The 13,130-nt window shown below is 38.0% G+C and overlaps 1 protein-coding gene across 1 annotated transcript in view; it reads right to left on the minus strand.

Annotated features, from left to right (window-relative positions):
- Window positions 1-497: 497 nt before the first annotated feature.
- Window positions 498-13,130, minus strand: part of ryr1b (ryanodine receptor 1b (skeletal)) — a 128,457-nt gene continuing 115,824 nt past the window's right edge. The window contains exons 95-112 of the mRNA XM_073850155.1: window positions 13,014-13,095; window positions 11,619-12,925; window positions 10,808-10,887; window positions 10,532-10,703; window positions 10,332-10,418; window positions 10,176-10,215; window positions 9,904-10,121; window positions 9,628-9,758; window positions 9,489-9,531; window positions 9,261-9,394; window positions 7,350-7,410; window positions 7,115-7,261; window positions 6,894-7,028; window positions 6,661-6,817; window positions 6,465-6,529; window positions 3,734-3,834; window positions 3,589-3,640; window positions 498-2,209 (exon numbers count right to left, since the gene is read on the minus strand). Of these exons, the coding sequence (XP_073706256.1) occupies window positions 2,114-2,209; window positions 3,589-3,640; window positions 3,734-3,834; window positions 6,465-6,529; window positions 6,661-6,817; window positions 6,894-7,028; window positions 7,115-7,261; window positions 7,350-7,410; window positions 9,261-9,394; window positions 9,489-9,531; window positions 9,628-9,758; window positions 9,904-10,121; window positions 10,176-10,215; window positions 10,332-10,418; window positions 10,532-10,703; window positions 10,808-10,887; window positions 11,619-12,925; window positions 13,014-13,095 (3,108 nt within the window). The 3' untranslated portion in view covers window positions 498-2,113. The remainder of the gene's footprint in view (window positions 2,210-3,588; window positions 3,641-3,733; window positions 3,835-6,464; window positions 6,530-6,660; window positions 6,818-6,893; window positions 7,029-7,114; window positions 7,262-7,349; window positions 7,411-9,260; window positions 9,395-9,488; window positions 9,532-9,627; window positions 9,759-9,903; window positions 10,122-10,175; window positions 10,216-10,331; window positions 10,419-10,531; window positions 10,704-10,807; window positions 10,888-11,618; window positions 12,926-13,013; window positions 13,096-13,130) is intronic.

Below are 13,130 nucleotides of genomic sequence, written 5' to 3' on the forward strand. Positions count from 1 at the left end.
TCACGTTATGTCAATCACATTTGCACACTGCCTTCGAAATTTTCGTCCGTCATAAAAATATTCAGACCTGGTTCGATTTTTTGCTTTTTTCGCATCCGTAGCAAGCATTTTGAGAGGTGTTTTGACAAAAAACAAATTAAAACAGCATGCTTGTGATTGCATTTTTACGTCACATTTGCTTTTGTTAATACTATCGGGTAGGTTTAGGTGTAGTGCAGATGGTACGTCATTTTAAGTCGAAACGGGGGTGACGCATACAAAACCAACGTCACATAAAACATACCACATGTACATTCATCTGTTCTGGGGAAAACCTGAACACTCTTTTAGCACCACTCAGTGGACATTTCACATCGAGTATCTCAAAACATACATGGTGGGACATATTTTGCATCTTGCGTTTCCATCATGAGATCAGGTTGTGATTAACATATTGTAGAGTAAGTATAGGAACATATAAGAACAGGACAAACAAAAGAGTTCAGACAGCAGTGCTCTTAAAATATTGAAATCTGTTTAATGTGCATTGAAACACAGGATTCAGCCTGATACACAGTCAGATCCAGAGAAGATACTGAGTTGATTTCTTCCCTCTGTGAGCTCTCAGAGCAAAACACACCAAAAGACCTCAACACACGCTCTTAATGTGCTGTCACAACATGTCAGTAGAACGCACAAGGTGGAACATGCACATGTGAGTTTGTTTCAGTCGCTTGGAGACGTCTGATGCACAAATATCAGAGACCTACGACTACATACCTCATCTATATTCAACAAAAATAAAGTGTGAGATTTCGCCAAAAAGAAGAATAAAAATCTAAAAGGCAAAAACACATCGTCTTTGTTACCTCTATGTTAACTTAAATCTAGCTCACATTCCTTTTCCACTTCTCTACTAAATTCTGACCTATATTCTCTCCCCCCCCCAAAAAAAGGTACATAATAAATACTCACTTGTGACATAATGAGTTCAGAATATCTTAATTATATAGAGCTCCAACAAAAATATATCATCTATGTATTTAGGTGGATAAATTAAGTTGCAGTCTTGCTATCTGAACGACACAGTTCACATCAAGGTCTTATATAGTATAGCAATATAAATAATACTGTGTATATAGTCATAATAGTGCTTCATTCCCATAATCAGAGTGAATCGTCTTGTAAATCTAGAGAGGACGTTTGTAATAAAACAAATTGCCCACAAACTCTCTCTTCACCTCTCTATATTTGTAATACAGCATTGTGTAGCGGGACGACACGGCAAGAATACAGCGTCCCATTATAAGACTCTAGAGTGCAAAACAGGTGGTTTCACATTTTCACAAAGTTAAAACTTCTCATGAGACCATTTGTTATTCTCTAACTTGTAACAGGTGGAAGAGAAATATTGGGGTTGTAACACTTTCGTCTCAAGAATAAAATGGTATTAAGATATTTCGGTTGCACGCATTCTAACATTCGCTCGATGTGCCAGGGGAAAAAAACCTGGCTTGATATTTGTCAAAATGCTCTTTATTAAAGTCACAGAGCAGGATGCTACCACTCATATGGCTATATTTCTGTGGTATACGTGAATAAATAAACATAAACAAAGCTATATTTATATACGCTCTAGACAGCTACTCTACACATAAAAAGATCGCTACAGACTATCAGTAAAATCATACTTAAATCCGCACTGTACTGTTAAGATTCAACATTAGGCACTGAGATTGTTTTAGATTCATAGTGACAGACAAAACAGAGGAAAGGAAGGCTTCGTTTAGGGGTTTCTTCGTTCATTTTGGCTTGATTTGATTTAAAAAATCCTTAGTGGAGAAATAAAGGCCATGTAGTGTATATATACATACAGTTTTAAAGACTTTCTTCTGACGCACAACGTTTGCTCTTTTCTCTTGTTTAGTCATGGGGAAATCAAAGGTTTTAAGTTTTATGAGTGAGTTTGTGTGGTCTGTGTGATGTGTTGGCTGAAGAGATGAGGGTTGTGATAGACAAATCAAGGCTAGAGTCGGTCATTTATCACTTGTTCCCTACTTTTTTCATTATTTCCTCTTTGACCCTCATTCCTGAAATGATACTCGTACACAAACACACTTTCAAGGCTGTAGAATTAGCTAAGTTGATCCTCATACTGCTTCCTGAAACAGTCACCAGCTGGGAAGAAGTCCCAGCATCGCTCCTGGTACATTTTCCATACATATGACTCCTAGAAAGAGAGAAAAATAAAAAATGCATTGCAAATTCAGCAAAATATTCAGAAATTGTAAAAATTGTAATATATGCAACACTATTTAAATTTGGGATCAGTAAGATTTAGTTTGAAATAACTGCCATCATGAGATAAATGCTGCTCTTTAAAACATTCTGTTAATCAAAGAACCCTGAAAAAAAAGTTGAGGTCAAAAGTTTACATCCCCCTTTCAGAATCTGCAAAATGTTAATTATGAACAGTTGAACTGTCTGCTTTTCTTCAGAAAAATCCTTCAGGTCCCACAAATTCTTTGGTTTTCAGCATTTTTGTGTACATTTCTAAAGAACAACAAGCAGTTTAACTGTTCAGGACAAGCAAGGGACAACTATTACTAAACAAAAAGTCCTCATATGTGACCCTGGACCACAAAACCAGTCATAAGGTTAAATTTTAGAAAACTGAGATGTATACATCATATGAAAGCTCAATAAATAAGCTTTTTATTGATGTATGGTTTGTTAGGATAGGACAATATTTGGCCGAGATACATCTATTTGAAAATCTGGAATCCGAGGGTGCAAAAAAAATCTAAATACTGAGAAAATCACCTTTAAAGTTCTCCAAATTAAGTTCTTAATGCATATTACTAATCAAAAATTACATTTTGATATATTTATAGTAGGAATTTTACAAAACATCTTCATGGAACATGATGTTTACTTAATTTCCTAATGATTTTTGGCATAAAAGAAAAATCAATAATTTTGACCCATACTATGTATTTTTGGCTATTGCTACAAATATACCCCAGCGACTTAAGACTGGTTTTGTGGTCCAGGGTCACATATATTATGGTTTCCACAAAACATGAAGAAGCACAATTGGTTTTAACATTGAGCACCAAATTAGAATGATTTCTGAAGGATCATGTGACACTGAAGACTGGAGTAATTGCTATTTAGCTTTTCCATCACAGAAATAAATTGCATTTAAAATATATTCAAATAGAAAACAGTTGTTTAAAATGCAGTTTGTCACACCATTACTGTTTTTAGTGCATTCTGATCAAATAAATGCATAAAAAATCCTATCAACCCAAACTTTTGAATGGTAGTGTATAAATATATAAATAATATATATGGCCCACGGAATCCACTTTCCTGCAGAGTTAGCTCTTACTCTAATCAAACACACCTGAGCATGCTAACCAATTTCTTTAGGATCTTTAGATACTCACAGGTTGGTAAGTTTGATCAGGGTTGGAGCTAAACTCATTTGTGCATTGGCCCTCCAGGGCAAGATTTGAGAAACCCTGATGTATACCATCTTAGATCCACTTTTTTTATCTTCAGAAAATCAGTTTTGGAAAGAGTTGACAATAAAACAACACTGACCTGTCCTGTGTGCTCCGTTTCGTCTTTATTGATTAAATACATCAGGAAGAACCTACATGACAGAAAAAAACATGATCTTAAAATAGGAAACAAAATATTAGCTCAAACCATTTCTGAATAAACAAATGTATAACAGTATACTTACATGTAGTTGGCTAAATTGTGCTCCTCCATTGTATGCGTCTCGAAGCCATGCGGAGTTGAGTCAAAGTAGTCGCTTCCAATTCCACAGATGAAACACTTAGTCTTTGAGAAAACAACAAAAAGATCACAGATTTTTAAGACTCCAATCTCATAAAGCAACACAAGTGCAAGTTTCATTCTCAGCAATTCCCACAAGGGGCACTGTGGCACACATTAGCAAAAACATCTTCTACAGTCAGTTTTTGGGGAAAGCATTCCAGGAGTTTTCAACATAAGCCTTGTTCAATCTGAGCCAACGGGTCCATATTGCAGTTTCAATGCAGGTTCAAAGGGCTCTTCGTGATCCCAGTTCAAGGAATAAGGGGCTCATCTAGGGAAACGATCATTCATTTGGTAAACAAAAAGAGAAAAAGTTATATACTTTTTAACCATAAAAGCTAAACGTAGAAGGGAGTACTGACCCAGTGTTTACAAAGCGAACGGGCAAAGGCTAAAGCTGGGCACACTGCACAATTTATAATACTCCTTTACGATTCTTGCTCTTCAGACTGTACAATTTTGATGATCATGTGACACTGTGGGATCTCAATGTCATTAATGTCATTGACTGTACAACTGTGCATTCACAATGGGAATGGCAACCGGTGTTTATCATGTGAAACACACAACATGTAGGAATTCCATGAGTGGAGGATGGGAGCGCCAGAGTTTATGGTGGTTAGACAAAATCTCTAGCATTAAATCTGATCATGGCTTGTCTTGAAAAACAAAGACAATTTGATGTTTGCCGTAGGAGAAGTCACACTGCAGGATTGTGCCCTAAATATTAGTGATGCACCTAAATAAAAATTCTTGGCTGAAGACGAACAAAATTACACACTGGGCCGAAGGCCGATTAGCGAACATGGTTTTTTGTGTATTTTGCCTTTTTTTTTTAACCATTGCATAAATTAAATAGCCAATATTATCTTTTTACAGTTTTGTCTTGCTTTTCAAAGAAAAAAAAATTATTACAAAACAGCAATTTAAAAATATTTATTTAAAGGTGCAGTGTGTAGATTTTGCGGCATCTAGCGGTGAAGTTTTGAATTGCAACCAACGGTTTAGTCCACCGCTCACCCCTCCCTTTACAGAAACTACGGCAACCGACACTGGATTAAGATGTCGTCGTTTCAGACAGCAAAGAATAATAACGTTTCATTTAAAACGTAAATAAGGGAATTATATTTACTTGATAATTGATTTACTTGATAAAACGATGTTATTGTGAATATTGCAGTTACTTATTCATCATTGTGTCAGTGTTTTTTTCCCAAGAACAGCAGTGATGAAACGCGATCTGTAGAGCAGTTTGTCCGTTCAGGGCTACAGTAGAAACATAACGGCGGCTTCCATGTGAGGGGACCCGCGGTGTATGTAGATATAAACTGATAATTGTAAGGTAATAAAAACATAATGGTTAATTAAGTAAGGTCTTTATTCACCCCTGAAAACATAGTTATGTATATTATATTGCATTTCTGTCTAGAGATAATCTTAAATATTACACACTGCACCTTTAACACATTTTTAACATTCTAGTAGACATTATAGCCTACCGATGAAGCACAATTTAACTTAAAATTAATAAGTTAGTAAAATAATATTCTTTGGCCATTTTAAGACCCCCTTCTTGAATCAGGCATGTTTTTAAATGTACAAATAAATGCAGTTTTGCTGAGCAAAGAAGAAAGTTATAATAAATGTATTAATAGAGATGTTGTAACGATTGTTATCATTATTTTGGTATTACTTTTCTATTTTATTTTACTTACAGAACAACAGTAAAATTAAAATACTAACATTTATGTATGTTGACTTTTATTTTGGCGGAAACCAGCAAGAAAACCTCAGTACTAGTTTTTGCTGACAGCAGCAGATTGTGCCTCTATTTGATCACGTCACGTCATTGTTTGGTATAATTTATTCAGCCTTTTTGCTTATTATTAAAATTGCTTTTTTTTTGCTCTTTTTGGCCGAATAATTTCAGTTGCCGAACATTCGGTGCATCCTTACTAAATATTCTAACACTGCTAGAATTTAGTCTGAGGTACAATTTGATCGTAACGGTCATTAATCAGCTGTGAACTGAACTGTGAACATGTCAAAAACTACAGATTTTAGCCTAGGATTATAGGAATCTTTTAGGATTTGTGAAATTTGTCTCAGATGGCTGATGGTTTCGCTAGACATTTATTCCTCAGGTGTTATCGTGTAGAGCCCTTTGAGGCTGCATTGAAACATCTCAGGTTATGACTGTAACCCTAATTCCCTAAAGGTAATGAGACGCTGCGTCGAAACGCTATGGGAATGCCTTGAGCATAGCTCGAAGTAGCTTGAAGTTCCTGGAAGGGAACTGCAGTTTGGATCTTCAGCCCGTTGATACCTATTGAGGTCCACTATATGGGGAAAAATCCTGAAATGTTTTCCTCAAAAACCTTATTTTCTTTTTGACTTTTTGGCTTTTTGTGATGTTTCTATCAGCTGTTTGAACTCTTATTCTGACAGCACCCATTCACTGCAGAGGATCTATTAGTTCCAAATGCTAAATGCTAAATTACTCCAAATCTGTTCTGATGAAGAAACACACTCATCTACATCATGGATGGCCTGAGAGTGAGTCAATTTTCAGCAAATTGCCAAATCTGTGTAAACCATTCCTTTATGTATACATAAAAAAATAGTATTTGCACCTCCATGTCCTCTCGGACCTGCTCCTGCTGATCTCTCAGCTCACCAAAGGCATCAATAATCAGACCTGCACACAACATAAACATCTTGTCATCATAACAGATAATGTTAAGTCAAAAAATCTTTTAAATGTTTAATTCACACAGCAGTAAATTGCCCACAGGGTCCAAATCCCTCAAAGAAAAACATGTTCCTCACCTTGAATGATGGCCAGCAGGATGACAATGACAAAAAAGAAGAAGGTGATGTCAAAGACCACACGATAAAGTTCATATTCGTCTCCGGCTGGATCCTCGATCTCGTCTCCTATACCGCCACCAGCTCGCACACCCACGTACATGTGGAACAGATAACACTGAGGAGAAGACATGATCGAGATCAGGTATTAGAGAGTATAATTGAACCAAATGTAGATATGTGTGGAGACTTACAGTCATCATGTCGTCACACTTCATATCCGGTTCGTCTTCATCCTCACTCATGTTGTAGAACTTGCGGAAGAAATTGAAGGCCACCACGGTATAGAGGTAGACCACCACAGCCAGCAGACCCACCGTCATCAACAGCTAAACCACAGTCACCATCAAGATTAATATCTGGAGAAGATTTCTAAAAAATCTCAGTTAAATATGAAGATATCTGAACGCTGTACCTGTTTGCCATTGTGGGTTACAGAGGACAGAATGGTACGCAGGGTTTTGACACCCATAGCAATGTCCAGCAGATGACAGGCAAAGAAGAAGTTGTTATAGTGGCCAAGCAGTGACATGACCATATACCAAACCAGATACAGGAACGTCTAAGAGCAAAACAGAATCCAAATGAATGATCATTGTTATAAACATCCTCAACTTACTGAAACAATTGATGTCTTTTCTGAAACTCACATTATCAGTGAACACCACTCCGAATTTCCAGATCTGGTATTTGATGTCGATAGATGTCAGCCTGTGGATTCATACAATTTTATAATGAGTAACAGAATCTCCATCCTATTATAAAATCATGTTTAAGTGTTTAGTGATGTCTGAATCTCAAATACATGACTCTTATGATCAGGTTCATTTTAGTGAATCAAAAAAAAAAATCAGTTTTACCAGAGTAGTTGATTATGCAAACAAATGACTCTTTTGAGTCAATTTTTAGTGATTTAAAAATAAAAAGTAGTACAGTCCAATCAATTCCCAAACAAATAATTCTGACCTTGTCCACACACCACACTAATACGTTTTAGACTGAAAATGCATCTTTTTCTCTCAGTTTTGGACTTCTGTCCACACCGAGACAGCATTTTTGTTGACGAAACATAATGAGAAACAGAATCTCCATCCTATTATAACACCACATTCAAGGGCAGTGATGTCTGAATCTCAGACAAATGACTCTTATGAACAGGTTCATTTTAGTGAATCAACAAAATTTATTTGATTACCCAAATAAATAACTCTTTTGAGTCACTTTTTTAGTGATTTAAAAATAAAAAAATTGTACAGTCCAACCAATTTCCAAACTAATAATTTTGGCCTTGTCCACACACCACACTAATACATTTTTGTTTGAAAACGCATCTTATTCTTTTCATTTTGGCCTTTGGCCTTCCACACTGAGACAGCAGGTTTTTTTTGTTGCTGATGAAACATAATTAGTTTTACTTGTTCAATTCCCAAACAAATCACCCTTTCGAGCCACATTTTGTGATTTAAAAATAAAGAGTAGTCCAACCAATTCCCAAACAAACAATTTTGGCCTTCTCCACACTGAGATGGCGTTTTTGTCTATGAAACATAATGAGATACAGAATCTTATGAACAGGTTCATTTTAGTGAATCCAAAAAGAGTCACTTTTTAGTGATTTAAAAATAAAGAGTGGTACAGTTTAACCAATTCACAAATTAATAATTTTGGCCTTGTCCACACACCACACTAATACATTTCATTTGAAAATGCATCTTTTTCTCTCCATTTTGGTCTTCTGTCCACCTTGAGACAGCGTATTTGTTGACAAAAAAATGATGAGAAACAGAATTTCTGTTCTATTATATAGTTGATTACGTGAAAAAATTACTCTTTTGAGATTAGTGATTTAAAAATAAAAATTCACAACTAATACAATTCACAAACTAATAACTTTGGACTCTAATAACTTTTGAACCAATTTCCAAACAAATACTTTTGGCCTTGTCCATACACCACACTAATACATTTTTATTTGAAAATGCATTCTTTTCTCTCCATTTTGGTCTTCTGTCCACACTGAGATTGCGTTTTTGTTGACGAAACATAATATGAAACAGAATCTCTGTTCTATTATAACACCACATTTAAGAGGATTGATGTCTGAATCTCAAACAAATGACTCTTATGAACAGGTTTATTTTGGAGAATCAAAAAAATAAAATAAAAATAAAACAGCTTTACCAGAGTAGTTGATTACGCTAACAAATTACCATTTTGAGTCACTTTTTGAACAACAGTTCAATGAAACTTGTGTCTATATCATCTCTGTGACTTTGAGGTTTTAAGTTTTCTTTCTTTCTTTCTTTCTTTCTTTCTTTCTTTCTTTCTTTCTTTCTTTCTTTCTTTCTTTCCTCATCATTTGTCTACTAAATTTCATTTTCTCAATATTCCTACTTTTAAAATCGTCAATAGAATTGTTAAGCAATTGGAATTGTTAGAACTTTTTACATCCTTAACCGCTGGTATATTTGTTTTTGTGGTTTCTAATTGTTTTTTTGTTACTGGTATTGGCTGTTGACATTATGGTGACACTAGTGAGTGTGTTTTGCATCTTTTTGTACCATGTGAACATTGAGGGATCAGGCTGAGGCTTCTTCTCGTGCGTCATAGCGCTGACATCAAGAGATGCTAGATCCATGCCGAGTAGCTCAGCGATTCTTTCTCTACCGTAGATATCGCCATACTTCTCTAGCACCTACAACACAGACATGCCGATAGACACACTCAGTCACAGACATCTCTTAATATATGAAATCTCTGCAAACACAAAAGTGTAATATACCACTGACCTTTCTCTTCACAAATTTGTCCCAGTAGTTGTTCGGGAAAGACCTGAGTGGAAAATAAAATAGAATGTTATTTCAGATTGCAGTTTTCATGAGGATACTTGGTTATAAATGTACAATAATAATAATAAAGTAGTATTACGGTGTATTGAGGACAAGTCTGTCCCACTGGCCCTTGATGTCGTCATCTTCTGGTTGTTCAGTTACGTAAAGTCCGTCAAATTCCAGTTTACGGGCCAGTTCCTTCTCTCTCTTAAAGATGACCAGAGGAACCTGGACAGGTACGAAAACATTAGCAGCTCACACTTCCTTAACCAAATTAAAATAAATATTTAACTCCAAAGTGGGATTTCTGTCACACATGTTTGAAATAACATAAGGGTGAGTAAATGATAACAGAATCCAGTGAGCTCCTGACCTTCAGACAGTTGTAGCCGATGATACACAGGAAGGAAATGACGGTGTGTAAGATGGAAAAGAAGGCCAAGGCAGGTTCCATATATCCAGTGCTCTCCTCCAGGAAGTAGTAGACAAACCCTTCTTCCTCATCTTCCTCTCCATTCTCCTCCATTCCAGAACCTTCGGCTTCTCCACCAGAGCCCTCGAAGATCCCAGAGCCCTCAAACACACTAGAGCCTTCAAACACACCAGAGCCCTCAAATACACCAGAACCCTCAAACATAGCTGAACCCTCAAACTCCTCCTCTTCTCCAGGCGGGCTGTCAGATACCTAGGGGGAAATGGCTAGCTTCAATCAAAATGTTTAATCAACTGTTTGATGCAAAGGGCCCCATAACTATGACTGAGGCCCCAGTTTGAAAAGCCCTGTTTTAAAATTATACTGACCTTGTAGAAGAGCAGAATGAAGTTAAGTGCAAAGGCGATGAAGAGAGCCAGGAAGCGCAGGTTGTAGAAATTACGAGACAGGTAGTTCTAGAAGAAGAGGAAGTAGTTCAACTTTTAGCTGCAGTCAGAATCAAAAGTGATGAATAAAGAAATATTAATTGTGAAATATATATACAGAAAAATAGCTATAATATAATTACCATGAACTTGATTCTTTGGACTTCAAGTTCATTCCAGAGTTCAAAACCCTCTCCCTCTTTCTTCTTGCCTTTCTTTGCTTTAGTTTTTGCTTTTATCTCCTCTTGCTCTTCATCTGGTTTTTCCTCGGGCTCAGGTTCTGCCTCCTTCTCTGCCTTTTCTCCATTTTCAGCACTTTGATTGACAGAAGGATAAGTTAAAGCAACAAAAGTGCAATGTTTATATTGTGATGAATATGACTTTACAACAGTCATGCTCATTTGTTCTCTATTACTTACTCTGCTTTTTCGGGTTCAGTGGGTGCTTCTTCCTCTACTATCTCCTCTTCCACGGCTACTCCCTCTCCTTCTTCAACCACCTGAAATACCCGGTGAAACATTGAGGAGCAGAATATGTAGATTAAGAGATTTAGATTATGAGTCTACAATGCAAGAGGCACCATTATATTTGACGAATTGATGAAGAACAATGTTCACTCTTAAGGTGATTTCACAGGTAAAAAAAGGTCTAAATCTATTGTCTACAGCTGGGGAGGCCAATGTTGGTTCAGAAGAGCCACAGTCCTGCAGAGTTTTACTCCGACCTTGATAAAAACTCACCTGCCTGTAGCTTTCTAGTAAGCATTAGACCAGGCTTATTGGAATAACACCTAAATCAGCTAATCAGGGTCTTACTAGGTAAAGTTGAAACTTCCAGGCAGGTGTGTTGAGGCAAGTTGAAGTTAAACTCTGCTTAAACTGTGCAGGACACAGCCCCCAAGGACCGAGTTTGGTGGCCCCTGCCTTAGACCTTGATTAGCTTTTTCAGGTGTGTTTGATTAGGTTTGGAGTTGAACTCGGCATGAATGTGGCTCTCCAGGACCAACATTAGCCACCACTGCTCTACAGTGTAGTGATGTATGAAGCACCGCTCACACTGAAGTCACAGATATCCATGTGACCAACTTGTAACCATTGTGAAAATTGTGGGAAAATTTTTTACCCTTACATAAAATTCCTGACCGAGTAATTCCTGACTAATTCCTATTGAAATTAGCAAAGGTAACTGTGACCAAATATTAAACTACAAGCGTAAAACTATTCTTCTCACCACCTTCCTCTTCAGCAGTGGGCTGCCTTCTGGAGTAGGAGGCTCCTCTGGCTCAGTTTCTCCCATATCTCCTAGACCGCCGTGAGGACCAAAACCAGCTCTTTCACCATCATCCTCTTCTCCCTCTTCTGCTTCCTCCTCTCCTCCTCCAGTTCCCTCCTCTCCCTCACCAGCTCCGCCTGATTCTTGTACTTTTCTTGCTCCTGGCTCAGGTGGAAGGTCACCGTGCACCTCATCTTGAGTTGGGTCTGGCATGTTAGTGAGAATCTCTGTCAGTGTCATCTTCTTAGCTCCCTCCACCAGACCTCCTCCAAAGAGAGTGTTCCATATGAGCATGAAGAAACCTCTGCAGACGCTGTAGATGAAGTGCAGGATGCCAAAGAGGACAGTGTAGAAGAACATGACCAGACCAACAATCATGTCCTTTATGGTCATTTTCCTGATTTTGCGGTAACGGCGTCTGAGATTACGGAAAGTAAAGAGGCTAATGAAGTCCATTACGCTCTTGATGAAATCTGCGAAGGCTGAGCTGGATTCTGGTGGTGCTGCTTCTCCATTTCCTTCTTCTCCTTCTCCCTCTCCATTTCCACCACCACTGCTCTCCTCCTCTTCTTCTTCATCCTCATCTTCGATCACCTCCTCCTGCTCTGAGATCTGGGAGGCAATGTTCATCTCAAAGATTGTGTCCTCGCAGAAGTTCACAAAGAGCTCCATCTTCTCAGACTCACCACCCTCGTTGACGACATCAAAGATGAACTGCCGCTTTGACTCTCTGACCTGAGGCATCTCCCACTGATTGCGATTGGCCTCGCTGATTTCAAAGTAGATACGTTCGATTCTCTTGCTGGCGCCCATGATCTCGATACGGCCCAGGAAGGGTCGGAAGTAGTTCAGCACACTCTCAGCTTGCTCCAAAAAGTTCTGCAAGCGGGTGTCATGAGGAACATGCTCAGACAGGTTGGTGAGTAGCACGGCAATGTTGAAGCCGATGTCTTTGGCTGGCTCTTGGAAGCGATCGGCAAACTCCTCAAAGTTGATCATCTCATTCTCATCAGCTTCAGAGCAAGACAGCAGGAACTGGATCTCAGATGGTGTGTACTGCTTCTGGCTGTCCATAGCCTTGGAGAAGTCCTTCTTGGAGATGAGGCCACGAGGGTCTGTCACATAGTCACGGAAGGCATCCGATGCCACAATATCCTTCAGTTTGAGGAACATGTCGAAGAATTTCAGAATCATCTCTACGTTGCTGGATGACTCAACCAGCATGTCAACCATCTGGCGAGCGATTGTGCCATTCACAACATTACCTGCAATAATACAATAAAACTGGCTATAGATCATGACTTAAGTAGGTTTACAGATTAAAGTTAAATATGATGGACAGATATTTCTTACCCTCCAGAAGAGAGAGAAGCATCACCACCATGTCCTTCTGCAGATCCAGAAGCTCCTTCAACAGACCAATCTGACTGGAGTCCTGTTTCACACAATCACATTCAGACAAAATAACAT

The sequence above is a fragment of the Garra rufa genome, chromosome 11 (genome assembly GCF_049309525.1).
Source record: "Garra rufa chromosome 11, GarRuf1.0, whole genome shotgun sequence".
Taxonomy (NCBI): Eukaryota; Metazoa; Chordata; class Actinopteri; order Cypriniformes; family Cyprinidae; genus Garra; species Garra rufa.